The sequence below is a fragment of the Balearica regulorum genome, chromosome 1 (assembly GCF_011004875.1).
Source record: "Balearica regulorum gibbericeps isolate bBalReg1 chromosome 1, bBalReg1.pri, whole genome shotgun sequence".
In the NCBI taxonomy this organism is placed as follows: Eukaryota; Metazoa; Chordata; class Aves; order Gruiformes; family Gruidae; genus Balearica; species Balearica regulorum.
The window spans coordinates 40,622,261-40,644,872 of record NC_046184.1 but is presented as its reverse complement, the minus strand read 5'-3'; the positions used below and the strand labels follow the sequence as shown (position 1 = coordinate 40,644,872).

General features: G+C 38.1%; 1 protein-coding gene across 3 annotated transcripts in view; it reads right to left on the bottom strand.

Moving 5' to 3' along the window:
* Nucleotides 1-22,612, bottom strand: part of LGR5 (leucine rich repeat containing G protein-coupled receptor 5) — a 94,172-nt gene that overhangs the window by 37,985 nt on the left and 33,575 nt on the right. For 2 of the 3 annotated variants that reach the window (XM_075746750.1, XM_075746758.1), the window contains exons 2-4: nt 18,173-18,244; nt 3,515-3,586; nt 1,838-1,909 (exon numbers count right to left, since the gene is read on the bottom strand). In XM_075746750.1, coding sequence (XP_075602865.1) covers nt 1,838-1,909; nt 3,515-3,586; nt 18,173-18,244 — 216 coding nt within the window. Of the gene's footprint in view, nt 1-1,837; nt 1,910-3,249; nt 3,340-3,514; nt 3,587-18,172; nt 18,245-22,612 lie in introns of all 3 variants that reach the window. The other variant, XM_075746765.1, reaches the window with a different exon arrangement.

The following is a 22,612-nucleotide window of genomic DNA, read 5'->3' as shown; positions in this document are numbered from 1 at the left end:
ATTTTTTGTGAACTTCCAGATTTACCTCCACATTTGGATCTTGGAACTTTTTAGGAAAATATTTTTATTGCAATGTAATTCTGTGAAATAGAAGGTGGCCAACTAAAGCACAAGGAAGTCTGTTGACATTTTCCTCTGTCCAAAGAACCTGCCTGCCTGTCTTCGATCATCTAGATATTTTCTGCTGCACATTCAAAATCAGTAGATACGTTAGAAAATTTAGTAATTTTTTTTTGTATCGGGTGACAATGGAATTATGTGGATAATTCAGAAACATATTCTATTTATTTACTGCATCCTGCACTAAGACAGCAAGAGTGGCCTTGTGGTTGCAAAATGTGAACTGCAAGTGCAGCAGAAGCAGCTCATGATATTCAACTGACTGAAGAACATGGCAGATGAATTTCGGTACAGGTAAGTGTCAAGTGAGGCACTTATGGAAAAGGCAATTCAAACGCTTGAGCAGCTACTAATGTGCTAGAAAGAGGTCCTGCAGTTGTAATAAGTATGAAAACAACAGCTCAGTGTTCAGTAAAGGTTAAAAAAATTAAGCAAAACAAAGTTTGGGGTGCTAGTAGGAAAGCAAACAAAAAAGCATCCATAATTCCCCTCTATAAATCCATGGCGTGCAAACACTTAAACATGCTGTGCAAGTCTGATCCCTCCTTGCCTTATGAGAACTGAAAAAAAGTTCAGTAAGAGTGACAAGGATGACCACAGGAAGGGAATAGCTCCCACGTGAGAAACAATCCTAACAGCCTACATCTAAAACATGACTAATGGAGATACAACAGAGGTCTGCACAATCTGGCGTACGTCAGTAAGGAACTGCTGTTTCCACTTTCTCCCAATGCTGCACTTAGGGGACATCAAACGCGGTGGGAAGCTCCAAGTAAATAACAGTAGGTACTTCACCATGCTACACAAATGCTGCCACAAAAAATCATGAGTGTTACATTGGCTCAAAAAGCAATCATACAAACTCATAGAAGAAAATTCTTTAAGAGCTATTACATTCAAAGAAGCCACAATAGGCTCAGAGAATCCCTGAGTGCAAACCGCCAGCAGCTGGGACAGTTTACCAAGGGAGTATTACTATATTCTCTGTCTGACCTTCTAGTTTTCCTTTGGCATCTAGTGTTGAAGACTGGATACTGGGCTAGGTCAGCTTTTAGCATGACTTGGTACAACCATCCTTACGTTATGGGGCAGAAGCACATCAAAATAATTTCATTCATACCACAAAGCAGCCAATCCTCACTCCTGGTCTAGCAGTTCTGGCAGGAGTTCTGTTAAAACTGAAGCTCGTGGACTGAGTCAGCACAGCACAGTCAAGAACTATAAATACGGAGACCTGCCTGAAGCACAGAACATAATTAAGCATCCTCTAGTACACTTTGTTTCATGAGTTAATAGTGTTTTCCATACTGCTTAAAAAGAAAAAAATTACACCAAATGAGAAAAAACACCCAGGGAGTCATTTGGGATTCTTTCCTTTCCCCTGTAAAGAATCTTAACAAGAAACCATGGGAAAGACCAGTGCTCAGGGGACCATATTCTTGACAGACAGAAAGCATTGCATGGCAAGGAGTGTCTTCTCAGATGGTGAATCAGTTTATAACACTCCAAAGAAGCTGCTGGTGTCATGAAATTACTGAAATTAAATCAGTCACTTTTGATGTTTAATTGAAAGTACAATTCTGTTGAAAAGCAGCTCAAAGAGAGTTAAAAGAAAGGTGATTCAGCACATTATTAAGTGATATTAACAGGTAATTAATAGGTTATCAAATAGTTTTGTTCATGCAAGGTTACAAATTGATTTATCAAGTATACTCACAGAGATTGCAGGCTGCGCAAGTTCTGGAGTGCTTCAGTAGGAACCTGGCGGAGCTGGTTATTCTGCAGCATCCTACATTGTAAATAGCACAAAAACCAGAATCAACACAACAAACGTAATTTCCTTCTATTTTCAATTTTCTTCCAAGCTTACCTCCTTCGTACTGGTTCTACTTCAAGATTACAAACAAAGGAAAGCTACACAAACACTCCGTTCCCCTGACCCTGTCAAATGCCAGGTCTCTTCAAAGCAAACAAATACCTGCAGCATATTAGCTTTGTTAACAGCTACACATCAGCTTTTAGCAGCATTTTCAAAGCGGCCGAGGAAGTTAAAAGAATAAATCTGATTTGCTTTCAATAAGGCTTGAGCTCCTAATTGCCTCCTGTGATTCTGAAATGGTCATCCTCATGGATTGATTTTGTTTTCCTTCTGAAGTGCTTCAGATTCTTACTCTGATAAAGCTGTGAAGGATTGACTCTTGAAATCCTTACTCAGGAAAATGCTACTATGGCAAACAGAACTTTTAACTGTATGAGGAGTTTATGATTTGGTTTGAATAAAATTTTATCACTGTAAAAACTGCTGAATTTTTCCCAATGAAATCAATTTTCTCAGGTTGTTAACAATGACCTGACACACCTCTTTTCTGAAATATCACATCATTTAGCTTTCAAAGATTGCAAAAATCACTTTTCATTCCAAAAGAGTTTTTTTCTCCCTTTGAATATAGCCTAATATCCTTGTTTGGACCAACTCCTACATATATGAAAGGATTCTATTGTGGGTAAAACTGAAGTAGTACACGCTGCCTTCAAAATGAAGCACACTCGATGGGACATTGTAAATGAAATAATTTCTTGCAGGCCTAAGTCTTCTTAGGCCAACAAGAGCTACAGCTGGCCAACTTAAGAGTAGATGGAATGGGAAACTCTTCATACTTCTTTCCCATTTACTTACACATCTTTTCAGTAGAGCTTTGTATACTCTTACAGTAGAATCTGGCTTGGGTTGACGCTGCCCAGGAGGTTGGCGTTCTTGCTAATAATACAGTTTCTGTGAACTTTACATAGGCAAAGATCCCCTCTAGTATAAATATTGTGAGATGCGGCTTGCTAATAATTTTAGTAACTATATGTACTGTCTGATTACTGCAAATAATACAGGGTTTTGTCATATTTTCTTGCAATTTATCTTATAGTAATTACATTGCAAAGAACAAGATATGAAATACAAACTGCATTTTAAATTATATGGTGTTCTATAATAATGTTTTTTCCCCCAGCTCTCAAGAAAAGGAGAAGGCAATTTACCCTGTTTTGTGTGATCGTGAAAAGTCCACTATGAGTTTTAGCCTTGAAATCAGAACTTTTGAGACAATTAAAGAAACTATTAACCAAACCAATTTTTACCTTTGATATTGTACAGAGACATCTACTTGATGAGCAAGTTGTTTTTAGAATGCCATTAATGTTTTCCAACCTTTGTGTTTAGGATATTTTCTATATGAAAAAACAAAGATTTAATGATGTTCATATGTATCTTCACTTCACTTGACTTGTTCAAAATGAGCTGATCAAAATATGTAATTTACTTGATCAAAACTTCACTGGTTAATTAGTTCCCTGGAGCATTTAGGAAATCAGAAATATATCAAACAACACACAGTTTACTTACAGCACTTTAAGACTGAAAAGGCCAGCAAATGCTCCCTTAGGAATGTATGTCAAACCATTTCCTGCAAGACGTCTGCAAAGATTGAAAAAGGAAAAGAAAGAGAGTGAATACTTTTTCTCTTCATGTGGAATTAATTTGGTTGTTAAAAAGTGCAATACAGCTATGTTTGAGCGACTGATGCCAGAGGCAGTAGTTTAAGAGCCTTGTTTTGTCATTAATACACTTTTAAAGAAAAAAAAGAAGAAAAAAAAAAAAAAGAGAAGCCCTTAACTGTACATTTGATTTACTGACAGCTGGACTGCAGAGAAAGAAATGCAATTTCATTGCAAACCGAGCTTATGGTTTAGAATGCACATCTTATTCTTCATACTGTTCTTTTTTAAGGATTAGAGCAATCTCAGCAACAAAAATACAGATACACTGACAACAATTAGAATAATTGGGTTTACAGGCATACGCTTTTTGGAATTGCACATGTAGGATGTCTGCACACATTTAACTCATTTGCACTAATATCAAAATATATACACATAGTAATGACTAGAGTTCTTTTCAAAATAACTACACATAAAACTGCTGTACTGGTGGAATCATAGTTTTCCCTGTGAGCAGATGTATAATAGGCTGGCATAAAGTGTATTTGTTAAAATTTGCAGGGCTTTTTTCCCTACTTCTGTTGTATTTTCCTTCTCAGAATGCTTGAAAGTGCTTTACAGACCTAGGTAAGTACAGCAAATGCCTCTGTAAAGCGTGTTACTCAGAGAAAAAAAGAATGCATTGTGTAAGGTTTGTGCCTAGGAAAGAGATCATGTATTTGATGTGAAACCAGGTTTTAGGCATTTTCAATTTGTGGAAAAGCCCCTTCCCTGTACACACACACCTGCTGAGCGATGTGACCTGTGACTCCGAGCAAGCGGCTCTTCCTCGCTCTGTTCAATGCATTTAATTGTGCTCTGCGGAGGCGCTCAGCTTCAGACAGAGCTGCTGAGCTTGTCTCACTTTGGAGTACGCCGGAGTGCGATGTTCAGACACCGGAGAATTGGGCACGAGCACCTGAATTCCTGCAGGCAGAGGAGTGAACCGAACCTGGCTCACTTGCTCCAAGGTGAGGCACTCACAGGCTGAGCCTATCTCTTTTCAGATGTGTGAGGGGCTTCCCAGCTTCAGCCTTCCTTCTGAACAGAAATGGCAATGACTTTTGGGTTGTTTCTGGCTCAAGCAGGTGTGTGCTGGGTCAGGCACACCACACCACGTCCCTGAAATTAAGTGCCCTTTGTGGATCACTGACTGGTAGAGGCTCAGGACCTATCTAATGCTGATCTCAGTTTATGATACGAATTTTTCGAAAGACTAAAGACTGATTCACCCCTAAAGAATCTTTTTACTCTGTTATTTTAATGACATGAGCAGACATCAGTCTGGACATGAGTCCGGCATAAACCAGAAAGTGAGGAGTCTCCAAAACTGCACTGGAAAAAAAGTAAGTACAGGTACCGAGGTTTTCACTTACAGCTATGTTACTGCTTTGAGTGTCATACAGAAAGCTTGAAAAAGAGCAGAGGACTAACCTCACGTGTCTAAAGACTCAAGCTGGTGCTCTGTCAGGCCACCATCCCTTCTTAAGAGTGGCTGTGTGGCAGCAATTTTCATAATTGTTGCAGTGCAAACTGCCAAACACACTACGTGTTCATGCTGCCCCTTTGAACTGGAATACTCTTCATAAAATGGGCTAGCATTGAAAATCAGACCAGTCTAAGAGCTCCTGGAGAAGGTCTCTGGCAATTACCAGGCATGCTCCTCCCTGTTCCAAATGCAGGACTGCAGCAATTTAATTGGGACACGATGCGGCTTTAAAGTTTTGTTTCAATGTGTAATAATCACTTTTCCCAGCTTCAGAGCATCATCAAGGATTTTTGTGGTACTCTTAATGTTTGGCATTTTTTGAAAATGGACTGTCATAATTTTAAAGACATTTTTATGGTACCTGCAATGTGTATCTAATATATTTAGAAAGAAATACCTAAGTACAGAGACACATTTATACATGTACATGCCACACATCTCACTGACATTCAGGATGGTTTTAGTGAGACTGTACTGCATTGGGCTGTCTTTGAGCTAGTCTCTGATGGCTAAAACTTTTCCATGTAACTTTTTCCCCTCCTTCCTTTTGTCGCTAGTTTTTCTGTCAAACTGTCTTCAGGAGTAGATTTTTTTCAGAGATAACTGTTGTCATTCTTATTGTAACGTCCATTTGGATCATCTGGCCACCCACAATATCCCACCCTAAGGGCATGACCCCCACTGCATGGCCCTGGCTCCAACACCTTTCAGAAGAATATCCGAAGCTGACAGACCGTTGTGAGGGATGCTGAGCCGTGCTCCTGAGCTGTTCTGAGCAACAGTTTCCTGCACTGCTGAACTGAAATGTCATTTCTTCCTCTTTTCTTTTATTTGTTTCAGATTCCAACCCTTGTTTTATATTCTGCTGTTTTTCCTTTTAGATCACAACTTCTCCATTACTAAATATGTCTTGTACACTTTAGGTAGATGAAACCACATGTTAATCTTCTTTTTGGTAGACATAGCTTCTGCATTTACTCTTAATGAGTTTTTCAAACCTCATTCTTGAAGTTCTGCTTTGAATATTTTTCAGTTTGGAAACAGCTCTCACTAATTTTGCAGACAGTGATTAATGCTATTTTATATGATACTCCTCTGCTTATGCAGCAGAAGGTCATGGTCATCATGTATAGCCCTACGTATTACAGTAGAGGCCTACATCAAATGTATCACAACGCCAAAATACATATATGTCGTGTAATTCTCTCACCAAGCAAAATGACAACGTCAGCAAAGGTAGACATCTGGCAACAATTATTTTCTATGCAACGATGTCGTCTGACCTTCAGTCACCATATTAAATTCTTTCTCATGATGCCCTTTTCATGATTTTCTGTGGAACTGACTTCAGGCAAACCACCTATCTATTCCCAAGACACTCCATGAGACCACTTCTGAACACTGGCACAGCAGTAGCATCTTCCCAGCCCTTTGGAACTCCCCAGCATTGTGGTATTTGGTAAAAATCAGCAAAAATTATTCACTTGGATTGTTGTATAATTCTTTCAATATTCTTGGATGAAAGTTAGCACACCAGCTCTTTAAGGCATGCTGCAAAGCTCATTAAGTTTGGCTTATTTGTTTCTGACCACTTTTAATGCCTTCCTTGCGTTATTACTGTTTCTATTCCCAGTCTTGCCATAGGGGAAAATTAATCCCCTTGTTGACACTACAGTAACTATCAAGTTATCTGTCAGGGTTTACTCTTCTCCACTTCAGGGATTTTGTTTTCCATTGCCCTAAATTATTTGAGGGAAGCTGCCCAGTATTTTACTGAACTTTGGATGGACTTTGAGTAGTGATTTCAGTCTGGACGGGTAAATATCGCTTTCCCTGAACAGATGAGGATGGACATACTATCTGTCTCTATAGTTCAGCATTTAGTTAATGATTTCTGAGAGCAGGAATGAACTAGCTTGTTTATAGCGCTGTCCTGGTGTCAGCTGGGATAATTTTCTTCCTAGCAGCTGTTTTAATGCTGTGGTTTGGAGTTAGGATGAGAATAACATTGATAACACACTGATGTTTTTAGTTGTTGCCAAGCAGTCAAGGACCTTTCAGCTTCTCATACTGCCCTGCCAACGAGAAGGCAGGGGCACCCAAGAAGCTGGGAGGGGACACAGCCAGGACAGCTGACCCAGACTGGCCAAAGGGATATTCCATACCATATGATGTCATGCTCTGTATATAAATGGGGGGTGGTCTGGGAGGCAGGGCAGCTCAGGGTCCTGTGGAGCATCGACTTCAGGTGGTGAGAAATTGAGCTTATCATCGCTTGTTTTGTATAATAATAATAATTATTATTATTATCATCTTCCTTTTCTGTCCTATTAAACTGTCTTTATCTCAACCCACAAGTTTTACTTTTTTTTCTCCTTTTTGATTCTCTCCCCCATCCCACTGCAGGGGGAGCGAGCGAATGGCTGTGTGGTTGTTTTAGCTGCTGGCTGGGTTAAACCACTACAAGCGCTTGCATAACCAAATGGATGGCTTCTATGGTTTGAACAACTTTGAATCTCAATTTTTAAAAGTTATTTATTTTATTTCTAGCATTTCTGACATCATTTTAGAAATATCTCATTAAGTATATTCAGGCTTAAATGTATCACATCTCTTTAATAAGGAAGTAATCAAAAGTACCCAGCATTACTGATTTTGAATCATATTTTTTGAGCTATATTATTTTAGAACTAGATTTTACTTATGCTGCTTCAGATAATCTTTCAAATTAATGGAAGCTGGAAAAGTTTATGGAGAGGTGTTACCACCTGCTTCCCTCAGTACCTGCTACTTGCCACTGTTGGAGTCAAGATACCAGGTTACTTTTGGCTTAAGCATAAGCTAAGTTTTTATAGACCTGTATGTTTCTTCCTAAAAGATGTAAAATAAACGAGCTGAGAGAAAAACATGTTGCCTCCACCATTTCAATGGCAGCAATTTATGAAATATCTTTCAATGCAGTTCAGCCCAGCTGGCAATCTCTGCTCACCATTGGAAGAGCTGCAGGGCTGCAGGTCAGGTTTGTGGCCTACAGTCGGACCCAAGAAAAGGTGTGTCTGAGGTCTCCTTTGAGTGTTCCCCATCTATTTACCCCTTTGGTGTGTTCTGACCTCTCCTGCAGTGTCATAGTACTGAGAAATGGTGGTCACCAAGTCAGGAGAACATTCCCAAAGACAACAAAACTAATGAGAGACCCACAGAAAGTTCTGAAAATGATCAGAAACTTTTTTTGTTTTCCTTTGATTGTTGCTCATGTCTGCAAAGAAAAAACATTCCTCAGAAAGAAGCAAATAAACATGAAGTTGTGACTGAGCACAGTCAACTATTTCCTTTACGTTTCTAGTACAATAATTTTTCTTCACCAACTCAAACCTGCTTTATGCGTGGATGTTTTCTTCATCGGGACAAGCCTTGCCTGGTACCAAGCGTCTCCTCATCACCTTCTGGAATGGAAGGTGAACTTGAAACATGAAAAAGTCTTCTCTCTACAGCTGTCAAACTGTGGCATTTAATAACGAAAGCACCTCTTCGCTAACCATGGAAAGAAGCTGTGGCAAATCTAGCCCAGCTACTCCTCATTGTCTGCAGCGGCTAGTGACAGTATGATACAGGTAGTGACTGCTTTTCTTCTTTCCTTGAGTAAGAAGACCTAGTCCAGCAAATGCTGAACAAGCACCTGTAAAGTGTATTTCAAAATCTAGTAGTATCAAACCTGTAGGAAAGGCATGAAAGGAAGATAATAGTCTCCTTGGGAAAAAGCATACATTTACATTAATTCATATTCATGCCATGCTCTAACAGGATTAGCACAACAGAATTTTCTGGAACAGGTTACTGATCAAATCTTGCAAGGTGCTGAAACATAGGAGAATAGATGGCACTCTGGATCTTGGTGTGGCTCAACATATGACAGGAGTAAGCAATACAAAAGGGGTCAAGTTCCACTATTAAGAAGTGAAAATCAGTGAAATCTGTTGTAATTCTATTTCAAAACAGATACAGTTACGTAGAACTTAATTGCACTCAAATTTATGATCAATATATTGGACTCATTATTACGCCAGTAAACTATAACAGCAATACCAGTCTGACTCAATGTTTCTAGAGTAGTGCCAGTGCATGCCCTTTAATACAGGTGAGGTTATATATCATTGCATCACTTGTGTTGCATTATATGTAATCAGTCCACATTCACTGCAATATCCTATACAGAATGTAATTGTGAGGGCAATTTGACATCATCCTTCAACTGTGCAAAGATACTGTGGGATTTCCACAAAATAATTCCGTGAACTTCTACCTTGCCTTGATGCCCCTTTGACTCTGCATTTTACTTCTGTTCACTAACTGGTTTGCTGATTTTATATAAGGAATGAGAGCAAAGACTGCACATGCTAAGAGAATGCTATCATGAATTTGGTTTTATATATATACAGATATATATGTTTAAAGATAAGTATGTTAACATCAATAATGTCACAGTTCAGTCAGTTTTATATTTGCCTGTTTTCTTGGAAAACAGATGTTTCATTCCGTATTTGTTACATTATATACTACAGGTAACCAACTCTCCAGACAGAAAATTGAAAAGGAGTTATATAGAAGAACCTAGAGATTGGTGAAAAAATATCTTTGCCTTTGTGAATAGAAATTGAAAGTACAGAAGGCCTGAGACAGTGAAAAACCCAAACAGTTGGGACAGTTCTCTGCTACATGGCCCTAACCTTCCTGAATTTGGTGCTAAAACACTAGTATGCCGTGTAGAAAATTCCATTAAAATTCATGTAATCGTGGATTGTGTCTTTTATACCTGGGGTACAGATAAGAAATTCTCTTTTGTAATTTAAAACTTCTTTCTTAAAAGCCTGGTCTGCCTCTCCAACTGCCATAATTGTTCTGAATAACTGATAAAGATCCGTGGTGAAATCTTAGTCTCATTGATGTCTGCGGAAAAATTTGTGCTGACACAAGTAGAAATAGGACTCTCATTTGCATCCTACCCCAGTATCGTATTTGCCAGTAATTTACTCTTCTCTGAGGAGTTGTACCAATAGCACTACTACTGATCCTAAAACTATTATCTCAATTTCTAAAAAAGGAAATGGCTGTTTGTGGAGCAACAACGTGGAAGCGTAACACGAAAATATAAATTTCCGAATCTTTTTCTAAAACAACTTCTTCTGGATATAAAAAATTGCCTCTGTTCAAGGAAGAATTACTGATCTTGAATCTTTTGCTTCTGTTTTGTTTCCTGTCAAGCTTAATCAAAGATACACAAGCACTACACATATATTTAGTCCCACTACACAAATATATAGCCAATACATAATTTATACATTTCTACAACCATCATTTTCTTCAGCTTACATACACATATGTAAATAGGTAAAACAAAATGTTGTTGCTTCTTACATCAAAAAAGCTTTGACAATATGGATACTCATCAAGCACTTACCCAAAGTCAACTAAAATTTGGAGATAAGAGTTTAATTTGATATTTATTAGTGATTATTCTTGGGCCAATGCAATAGAAATGTATGAATTAATGGGTGATTAATTATTGTGTTAATTATTAGTTAATTAATGGATTATATCAACATATATATTTCAAAATGTTTTTGAGGAGTTACTTTGTTAGACTAGGAATTTAAATGTTACTATGTATTTTAATTATCTTTTTATATTTCAATCTGTCATGTTAATTAAAACTGTAATCATTATAGTAATATAAAAAGAAATGTGGGTCAAATGATATATTAAAAAATGTAATGTTCAGAGAGATCAAAGAAGAAAATGTAAAGATATTCTCCTTTCTTTAAAAAAGGGGAGGGGAGTGTGCATGTCGTAATTGTGCTGTATATTATATTTATTGCTACTTACAGTATAGTTGGAAATTCAAATATAACACAGTCTGCTCTTGCTTTAGGGCCTAATTGCCTTTTAAAATGCATGTGCCAAATTCTCATAGGGTGTAAACTGGAATAACTCCAAATGACCTCAAGCAGTTGGAATGAAATCAGCGTGTATTTGATCTCGAGCTGGCTTTGATAAAACAGATCATAGATTTTTGTCAGTTAAGGATATGGTCTAAAGCGTACTATTTCTTTCTCCGCTTATGAAAGGCAGAGACTCTGCACCTGGCACGAGTGTGATCCAATAACTGCTAAAGACAACTGATCTCCCCCTTTGTGAAGCTGTCCACGGCCAGCGCTGAGAACAAGCAGAAGGCAGTGCCCTTCTAGAGGGCTCCAACGGCGCCCTTCCTTCTGCCCAACGGGCAGCCAGGCACCTGCCTTTGGGTGGCCGCAAGACCAGCTCTCGGGACCTACTCCAGCATCAGCCAGGAAATCCCACCTTGTTCCCAGCAGAGGATCCCAAGGATACAACCAGTAAGAGACATCACTTCACTTCTGTGTTTGAAGAATGCTGTCACCAAATCGCTACTCCCACAACAATCTTACATTTGTGAAAAGTCCTTTCTCAGTGTTTAAATGTTACAGCAAGATGGAGCACCAAATGGTGGATCACAGACATTACATTTCCTAGGCTGGGTCTTCCAAGAGTCATTTACACTTCTGATGATGGTTTTGGTTTTATTCCAATAGTGCCAGTATCACCAGAAAAGTTAAGAACTAATAATCATTAATAACAGGAATTGGCTGAAGTATACTGCAATACAACACACCATGATCAAATTATCAATAATGAAAAATGTGTTAACTGTTTTGTCATTCCTGTGTGATAGGCAAAGGACACAAATTACGTAGATCCAAGTTTCGAGGTTACTACCATTCTCCAAGTGGTACAACGAAGCAACATGAAAGAATTACTGGAGAAATTATTGCTAGTCCTGTTTGGAAATTCCAAAAAAACAACTTAAGAGAGAAGAAGTTTGGTTTTCTGTGCTTGCGAACCTATTAGATACAACGTAATAGTGGCTGAATTCATTACCCATAATCCTAAGCAAGTGGAAAATTCAACAGTGTCGGTATCAGAAGTGTTCACTGCACTGAAACCAAGCAGTCCACAAACAAGCTGAACTTCCACTGACAAAAAAAGGAAATAATTTCTGCCTACTTGTTATTGCAGTACACACAGAATGTGTAAGACTTAAATTAAAATCCTGCCTCAGGATCTATAGATATATAGCATGTTTAATAAAGCACCATTTCACCATAGTTTAATTAAGTATAATTTCACTATCTATATTGATCGCAAAACACAAAAAGCTCTTCCTATGACTTTTTTTTTACATTCTAAACTAGTTCCTAACGAATATTGCTGGATAATAAATTACAAATTCCAGAAAGCATTTACAAGCTACAAGCCAAAAATAAACTTCAGCACGCGCTCAGTAAGAGCAACGCAGCAGCACTGACAAGGTTTCTTGGATATCAACCTAGAACATTTATTGTTTCCGCTTGCATGAATATCTTACTATTTTAACTTCTCTTTTATCTTCTTCCTTCCTCCATCTTCTCCCCTTCTGCCCCTTTACACCCCAGATGCACAGCGGTTCCAGTGTCAAGGCTTCTCCGGGCAATTTGCATTAACATTTCCAGAATAATTGTCTGTCAGCACAAGCTATTCAACAAGCAATGCAAGCAGCTCTGATTTAGTAAGGCATTTGCTCTGTTGTTTCTCTTTTTTTTGTTCCTCATCTTGTCATTCTTGATAAGACAGCAAAAAGGGCAGTTTGGAGGGTGCCAGGCTGACACATCCACATGGGAGAGTTCTTTGTTGTTACTCGCTTTTGTGGCATCAAAGGGACAGCAACAAAGGCAGTGACAACTCCAGAACATCAGGGCCCTTGTTTTGTGAGTGTAAAGGTTACAAGTTGGTTTATCTTGTACAGTAGGAATATTCTGCATTTGGGTTTGTTCTTTTCTAGTAAATCAAAATAACTGTGTATGCAAAAACTAGGGGAGAAAACTACCATAACTGCTTCCAACTGATTAACTAGATAAACATCTCACTGTTTCTACTGACATATGGTTAATTTCAAGGTGACCAGTGCACTTCCCTCTGTCAGGACTTTGAGTGCCTCCCTGGCTGTACTAAAGCGAAGTTGGGGACCCAGCGCCCTGAGTTATCAACAAACTCTGTCTTACAGCAACAGAATTTGAAAGCTGGAGAGGGACTGTTTACAAGGGCATGTAGTGATAGGACAAGGGGTAATGGCTTTAAACTGAAAGAGGGTAGATTTACATTAGATTTAGATTAGATTTAGATATTAGGAAGAAATTCTTCACTGTGAAGGTGGTGAGGCACTGGAACAGGTTGCCCAGAGAAGCTGTGGATGCCCCGTCCCTGGAAGTGTTCAAGGCCAGGTTGGATGGGGCTTTGGGCAACCTGGTCTAGTGGAGGGTGTCCCTGCCCATGGCAGGGGGGTTGGAACTAGATGATCTTTGCGGTCCCTTCCAACCCAAACCATTCTATGATTCTATGAATTTACCATGTGCCACGGGCCACTTGCCTGGCTGGTGACAGGTACCTCTCACTGACAAACACTACATATCAAACACAGTGGTGTAGTCTAAACAGCTCACCTCTACATGTATGCATGTATGCACTGAAGAAACCAAATTCAAAATTCAGTTGCAGGTATTTTTACTTTTTTGCCTTGGAGGTTTTTAAATCTATGCAGATTAATCTTTGGGAAAGATTTTAGTATTTAAGCATCCTGTTCAAAGATTGTTGAAGTAAATTACAAGATTCTCCCACTTTCTCCCAAAAGTTTTGGACTATGGCTGCAGCACTTTCAAGTTTTCTCCTAGCTTACATAATAGTAAAAAGTACAGAACCAGTTTTCAGTGCTATCCACAATGTGCCTGCACCAGCACAAACATAAAGACTGTACAAGACCCCAGGGGCTAATGCTCTCAGTTTTCAAAGACATAAATGACCAGGGAGCTCCGTCCCACCGCTCAAAGTCAGTGGGGAAAAGAACATCTAATTCCCATTAACAGCTTTGAAAACCTCTCTGTAGAAAGAAAGAGCAAACAGAGAGAGAAGCAAAGGGAAAACAATAAATAAGAACAGATGGCAATAGATTGTGCCTGGCAATTTAGGACTTCATTTTCACACATACAGTGGCCTCTTGACCACTTCTGCAGTGTAAAGGGATTTCCACACAAATCATGGTGAGATTCACATAATACCTCTTTTTTGTATTGTATCAGTAATTCTGCACTTTAGTATTGAAGTAAAATGCACTTTTAAAGGCACTTCTGCCTGAGTAACTGCTGTAACAATACTGTGATCAATCTGAAAAACTTTGTACACACATTTAATTCCCTTTAAGGCCATTTTAAGAAATAATACTGGTGTCAGTAAGCTTTCTTGCACCTGTATGTAGGCTGCAACTAATTTAAGGTGACTTTCTTGCTTGATTTTGTGAAATGAAAGTTATTTGGAACTGTCTTACTCTGTAGGTAAAATAATTGTAATAAAACAGTCCTTTGTTGCTGTTTTACTAAAACACCTATGTTAAGTTGCTGGAAAATAGCGATGTACTAAAAATCACTTGGAATTTTGCTTATCTGTGGAATGTTCCCGTGTTTAAAATTAAAATAAAAGCTTTATATATGTGCATGTGTGGGTGTGCGTGCATATATTTATGCATATGCATATGTATGTATGTGTGGAGATATATCTAGTTGGAGATATTTGTAGTTAGGTTTGATTCAAATAGTTTTAAATTATTATTGGCTTTCTTCCTCACTCTTCATAGAGAAAGTAATTTATAAAATGAAACAGTTTCAGTCACTGCTTTGAAGTGTTAGTAATCACAAAATGGTATGTCTACACTCAGATGTAGTTGCTTCTTAAACTCTTAAGAGTCTCACTCTAGGCAATTATTTATACTTTTTAAAAAAACTTTTTTAGTGCACTACTCTAACTGCTCCATTAATATGGGCATTCTACACATATTGTAGAATGACATACATCTAGATATACCCCATATGAGATCGAGTCTTGGACGCAGTCATACTGATAAATATCTGCAGTTATTTTGAATTTATAATGAAGAATTTGACTTAATGGTGTTGTACAAGTTCATGCAGAGCAACTTGCTGATAATCAAGCAGCCGAAGCATATTTATTTCTTGGTGGGAGTTCCATCACATGCACTTTAAGAGAACATTAGGGCTGAAAGGCTCATCATTTTCACAAATAAAAGACCTTGCTCAAAACTAATTTTTTTAGGAACTAGAACAGTTAAATTTTAAAAGTACCACAATGTTTTCCAAAATTTTTAGAGGAACATGCACCTCAAAAATACAGCATAGTTTCAATATGTTGTACTTCAGTGATCAAAGTCTTTGTTTAAGCATAAATACCAGTCACAATCATCAAGACTGCAAGAATGCTGCTTGCAGAGGTGTCTAGCCTTGGCTGGAAGAGTGGACCAGATTCAGCCTAGAAGGTCAGAACTGGCTGAACAGACCTGGCTTATACACCCCTGCTTTGGAGTCAAAACAATTGGTTCAGCTGTCTTAATAAATTCTCAGTTCTTTTGGGGTAATGACTTAGCAGTATTGCCAAACCACACATCTAGAACATAAAATCTAAGCTAAAATTCAGTGGATCAATTGTTAGCTTTTATCAGATTTTTGAACCAGCCCTCTAATAAAGGGATTGATTGGTAACGCTTTTTTCAACACTAAAAACCCCTAAGAAATGCATTTTAAGCTTCTGCTGTTGTTGCATTTCACAGAGCGAACAGACATTTCCAAGATACATTTTAATTTCATGGAAACATTGTTTTGGTCTAAAGATCTTGTAAACCCTTATTTTTACAATGTCTGCATTATGGGCTAAGTTATATTTTGCAGTAGTCCCCTCTAACTGAGTCACATAAACAAAACACAGAATTCCCAGGTAAGCTGGGAAAAAAAATCACGTGGCAACGCCTGGATGGGAAGAATAATTTTCAAATGTACAATCACTGCTTAGAAATGCGCATAAGAGGAGCACGGGAACTACAACGGCTGTTATCCCCTACTTCAAAACTGAATAGCCAGTTCCCTTTCCATTGTCTATACCTTTTTTTACATAATACTAGACTGAACTGTATTACATGCCGCTGAACACCGCAGAATCTCTCAGCACAATGGGTTTGAATCTGCATTAAGAAGAGGTAATCAGTTGCCTCACCTCTTCAAAGACTTCGTTTTTCTATGTTTATTTGAAAAGTGAATACAAACTGGAAGGGTTTCACAAAACAGCATCAGAATTAATGAGGAATGGAAATGATTGGCTCGTGTGAAACAAATGCAGGAGCTGACTGCATATATGTAAAGCAAAACATAATAAAAGAAATAAACTTCTTTCTGGTACTACCAGCAATGAAGGACTGGAATTACTTAATTTGGCACAGAGGGTTATAAGGATAATGGTTTAACATTTCCAGTGGAAAAAGTAGGCCCAACACAAGAATAAGGTAAAAACACTTTCAAAGGTGTTGATCAGGAAGATGAAGTAGACTGCTGAAGAGTTTCTCAAGCAGCGACATAAGTCTCACTAAGGGTCATCTGACTTTGGACTGTAAAATGATAAGAATGAAGGTAACTTAGCTTAATGCATTAGAATTTCCTTCCATGAAAACCCCAAACTTTTCTTTTTCTTCTTTTGTTTAATGGCTGGAGAGAAACCATTGGGTTGGAAGCTTTTAGTAGGGTTATTACAGTTGACAGGAGACTGAACGTGATGCAAAAATCCACAGGCATGATCTTTGTGGCATGATTCACTTCATATGTGCTTGATACCGTTAATATTTGGTGTGTGACATCTCTCCTCGTTATGTCCATATCTGTATGTTATTCTAAAGTTGCACCAACAGCAATACAGGTAATGATAACCAAAGAAAAGGAGCAAGTAAAGGAAGAAAGAGAATTAAAAGAAATAATGCTTTCTAAATAGAAATGCTGTCAGTAATAAAAATAAGACAGGAAAGGAAAATCTGCTTGCAAATCGGGTATTGTTCAAAGTTACCAAAATACCCACCTCAACTGCAGAGAACTGTACACATTTCATAGCTTAAAATAGATCATGCCTTTGCAAGAAGGGCAGCACCATGACTTCGCATATCTTACGTGGGTTTTATGGTGTGTTAGCAGCTAAACTTGCTATAAAAAAGGAGGCTTTCACTTTTAAAAGCTTATAAACCATGTTTCATAAGAGGCTGGATGCCTAGACAATTCTTTTAATCAACTTTTAGAGGTACTCATGCAAATGCAGGTGCCAGCTTTTTCCCACAAGATCTACAGTGCATCAGTTACAGAGTCTCCATCACTCCTCAGGAACCCAAATTTTCTTTTAAGCCTGGGCCATTATAACTAGGGTCACTGCCAAATCCAGGTCTCATGAATGCACAGTACTTTTCACTTTTGGTTAGTCACCATCACTTCAAACCAGCATTCCTCTTTTGATGTTGTGCTCGATTAGCTAGTTTTCTCAGTGTACTTTTTCCCTTCAGTGAACGTACTAGATAGCGTAACTAAGCTTTTTGCAGGATTCTGCATTTTACAGTCAGCCTTCAGGGATGCTAAATTTAAGAGTAAGGAAACAGTAATTAAAAGTGATTAGGACAAGAAGCCTTGATAGTATGAAATGTGGACTCAATTGTCCTTGACACAGGCAGAACGAGGCAGCAGGTTTTGGTTTTGATTATAGCTTTACTTGCGATTTTAATAAACATGAGCCAGTATTCAAACTTTTAATATCCTGCTGCTTAACTATTTCCAAAAAGCAATCCAGCTCTTTTAAACAGCCCTTGTTTAAAAATTTTAATTTGTTTGGCTCTGTCTCTGCTTAGAGAAGTTGTAGCCTCACGGTAACTCTTTTATAAGTTCATTTCCAGAATCACAAGCAATTGGGTTTTTTTCAACTAAGTGTTTCCGCATGTGCCAAAAGTGTCAGGCTGACAGCTTTCCTGCACCGTTTTATCTGGTTCCCACAGTAAGTATGAGAGACAAACACAGGAATGTGTCTAGTGCTGACTATGCCCATCAAGGATACAATGATACTTACAGCTCTTCCAGGAAGCGGAGATTGTGCACGGGGTTTGAGGGCAGCTTAGTAATGTTGTTCATACTGAGATCACTGTAGGGGAAAACAGACAGAGACTTAATATGGCATGCCACAACTGTGGTATCCAGCTGTTCATTCCACACATTTTTAAGTACTACATTAACAAAAATTAGTTCCTCTGCCAGAATTGATGAATCATTATCTAGTTAGCACGTTAAACATTTTCTTTCGTATGAACACAGCTTCGTCAAACCAAATACAGGCTGTATCATGTTCCTTGTTTCCAAAGATTTTGGAATGTTTTATCACGCCCTATAAATCAGCTGGAACACTAAACAACCTTTTTAGTCTACATAATTTTACTAAATCGCTGTACTATATTAAAATTTACTTGGAGTAGTAAAGAAAAACTACTACAATCTTCGCTGCTGTTGTAGCACTGTAGCGCACTGTTGGTTTGCTGAAGTAGACAGGCAACAGTGTACAGGTATAAAATATCTGCATCATTCTTTACACTTCATGAATATGGAAACACTTTGCTTCTGCTGTACAACCTGCTGCTTGGCTGTAGTGATTTGCTTGCCTTATATTAGGCACATTAGGTGTCCCCAAAACCCGACTTACTTGAGTCAAAGAAATGACATATTTTCAAATAATAAACATCCCCTTTTTAGAGTGCTTTTTTTTTTGCAGGTTCTCAAATTGCATTAAATAAGTGAAATGAACCATAAAACAAGGGTGTAATGTGATCCTGCTCTGTAGCACACTTCCTGGTGGGGTTCCACAGTAGTTCCTGGCACAGGAAACAACCAGCCATATCAGCTCTGTCAGAGCTCATTCAAGCTATGTTTTAGACTAAATTTCATATACTACCTTTTTATTCTTAACATGCTTTTTCATTGTTTTCCATTGTCTTCCCCATGCCCCACAGTATCATTATAATTGCTTTCCATTAAGTATAAAAACTGTAAACAGACTGCATAATAAAACTCTGTGTGGAAGATATGACTTACACAACTATATCAAAATTCCTGTAGACTGTTAAAATAAAAATATTGGAGACCTGCATATTTTCTGCAAATGTTATATGATAATTTAAAACTCTCCACTACTCAACCATATATATATATCTATCTGTAGCGGTGCTTATAGTTTCCAGCTACTTTGGATTGTAGTATTTAGATAACTTTATTTCTTCCAGCTGTTGAGAGCTTACAAGGTAAATAAGTTATCTGTACTTTGGTGGGTAGAGGTCCTGTTCCTACTCCACCTAGTTCTTATTACTCACAGTCTGCTTCACATTACAGAATATATGTTTTTAGTCAGCAAAGTTAATTTTGATGTTTGATCTTTTGCTGAGTTTTAAAATGTATAATTTAAAAACATAGTTCATGTAGAGATTTTGAAATAAAGGAAATGTGTTAATACTTTACAACAATTATCAAATCACTGTTGGGTAAGGTCTCTCTGCATTCACTTCAAAATCAAGGTATAATTTGAGAACTGTGTACTTATTAAATTCATTCTTTACTGTAATACTTTATCACCTAATTTTTTTCATACAGTTTAGCAGGTTATTACTCTTTCACTTTGATAAAGGCTCAAAGGATTTATTCTGGCAAAGGAGCAAAAACATGGATTTATTTGGCAAAAGAAAAACTCGTCCAGGTAGTGAATCATATACTACTGAATATTAAGATAAAGCCAATGTTTTAACAATATCATTTCGATTGTGAGATTTTCAACACATGTCTTAATGAGTTTTTGTAAATATACCAAATTGCATTTTAGACTTAAAAAGTCAGCTTTGATGGAAGATGGGAATGATTCATCTTTAGATAGACACATATTTAGGGCATTCTACAAAACCAGCATTAGTCAGTTGCTAATGCTGCCCAGGCTCTGGCTGCCCAGGGAAAACTGAAGCCCATTCTTCTAGCATATTAATTTCTGTTAGTAGTAGGCAGTACTTGTCTGCTTGTATCACCCACAGGACCCCATGATGACACCAGTCACAAGCAATCTACAGACCAGGCCCCAATATCTTAAGAGGATCAGAATACGAGAAGGTGGCTTTCATTACGTGCTTTGATGCACAATGAGAAAATCAACAATACATGCACTTTTCTTAAAAACATCTTTAGACCCCAGAGGTGGATTTACCAACAGTGAACTCCAATGTCCTAGTCTCCTTTTTGGACTCCACTCATGTGGTAAAATATGTGCTCCACATCATATGATCGAGGAGAACCTCTTCTTTTTCCCAGTCTACACTGCAGTAATTGCTAGCTCTTTTTAAACCTACCAGTTAAATAACCTCACTCAATTAGATAGGTTCCTTTTTTTCCCAGACTATTATTTTCTTGGAACATAAAGAACAAAGATGTTTTTGTGCAATAGAACTACTAAACGTTACCTATGCATATTTCATTGAATCATAGAATCATTTAGGTTGGAAAAGACCCTTAAGATCATCAAGTCCAACCGTTTATCTAACACTATTGAGTTCACCACTAAACCATGTCCCTAAATGCCATGGCTACATGTCTTTTAAAAACCTCCAGGGACGGGGGAGGTAACAGAAATTATTTCCAAATTTGCTCAATAATGTCTTTCCAAACTAGTTTTTAACTCACTAGTAACTAATACGCAGGACATTCCAGTCTATGTTGGCAATGTGTTATTGTTGTAGCTATAAGAGTTTAAGAATATAAGGGAGGCTACTGCAAAGAGAGGTAGTAACTTTGATTAGGCTAGCTTATACAGGTGGAAAAACTGAGAAACTTTCAGGCACAAAAATCAAAACCCTCTACTTCTTCCAACTGTACCAGTTGGCTAAATAGGTGACATTATTTCTCTCTAAAAACCTCACATCGCTTCCACTGGCAAAGCAGTAGCTCATCTGTACTTGCAGTTTTTAGATTCAGAATACTCTTTTGGGTCAGAACAACCATGGCTGCATTTCATTCAATTTTTGTTCACTGAAGGAACTAAGGGACTTATGAAAGAAGTCCTGTCACCCAGAGCTACTTCTGGGGGGATGCTTGGAGAAGTGAGACAAAAAAAGAATTAACGCAATGCTATCAGTTACTGGCTCTCATGTGAGCGATACTGCAAAGTTTGGGCTGCTGAGTAGAAATTCCTCATAGTGCTCCAGAGACAAATAAAGGAGGTTCCCAGCAAACTTGCCAGCCTTTGGACCATACTGCCAAGAAGACAGAGCTAGGATGAGATTTATGGCCATTAGCTAGATCAGGCACAGCTAACAGCCAGAATGAGCTAACTGGTAAATTGTAGGCTTAGATATTATTACTATGAATAACAGTAACAATTGTAATGGGTATGTCTTATGTCCTGCACCTGCAATGATTTCTTACCAAAAAGTGCTTCAAACAGCTTTTCTGATTTCTCCTTTCAGTGCTAGCCTGTCAAAGTCAGAAATTTGCTCTCTCTAGAAAATAGAAGAGTATGAAAGATGGCTTACCCATCAGGATTTGTAGTGTAATGCTGAAAAATATTAAAATCAAGGTACTGGATCTTTAACTATCCTCAGTGGAACGGTTCTGATTTTATATCAGATCCATTCCCCAATTTCCTTTGTGCATGTATACTCAGAACCAAACCTGCTGAAACTGCAAACATTTCTTGTCAAACTCGGTAGACTCTTATAAGCTACAGTGATGAAAAATCTTTAAATAAGTTAGTGTACCAGAACTACGCCTACATCCCAACTCCAAAGCACGTGCAAACCCCATCGATGTCAGTAGCAGCGGCATTGTAAGAGTACATACATTCTGAGTTTTAAAATGCTCCTGATGTAAACAGCAGTAGTACCAGATTTACCTTTATGAAAACTACCTGCACCGTGAGCTGACGTACTGTACTGGAAAGGCGATAGGGTATTTTGAACAGTCAGATGAACACATCGTCTGTTCTCCCATCACGATTCCTGCAGCCCGTTTCCAAGTGCTGACTATAAAAGCAACATGCCAGCAAACTGAACTTTTATCTTTTCAAAAGATAAAAAGATCTGCTTCAGTGACTGCATTGGCAACATGGCTCACTATAATGATACCTTAATTATACTCTGGGCCGATCAATCACCATGCTATGTCTCCGGTGACTTGCAAAAGGAATCCTACCTGTGATGAAATCTTTGAAGACTGGAAAATATTGCAAACTGCAGCATGCATCTATCTGTTTTTTCTGGGTGACTACATGGGCAAATTCTGAGCATTTGCAAAACAGAGTTCAGGAAGGCAAATACAACAGGTCTTTTTTTCCCCTCAGTTTTGTTGTCCGTGCATATACATGCTGAAAAAATATCCAGTTACCATCTTAAAAGTGAGTAGTTCACAATGAATTCCCAAAAGCCAGTAAAACAAGTTAAAAGTGAACTAGTTCTTAACTTATAGTTGAGTCTGGAGGCCAAGTTACTAG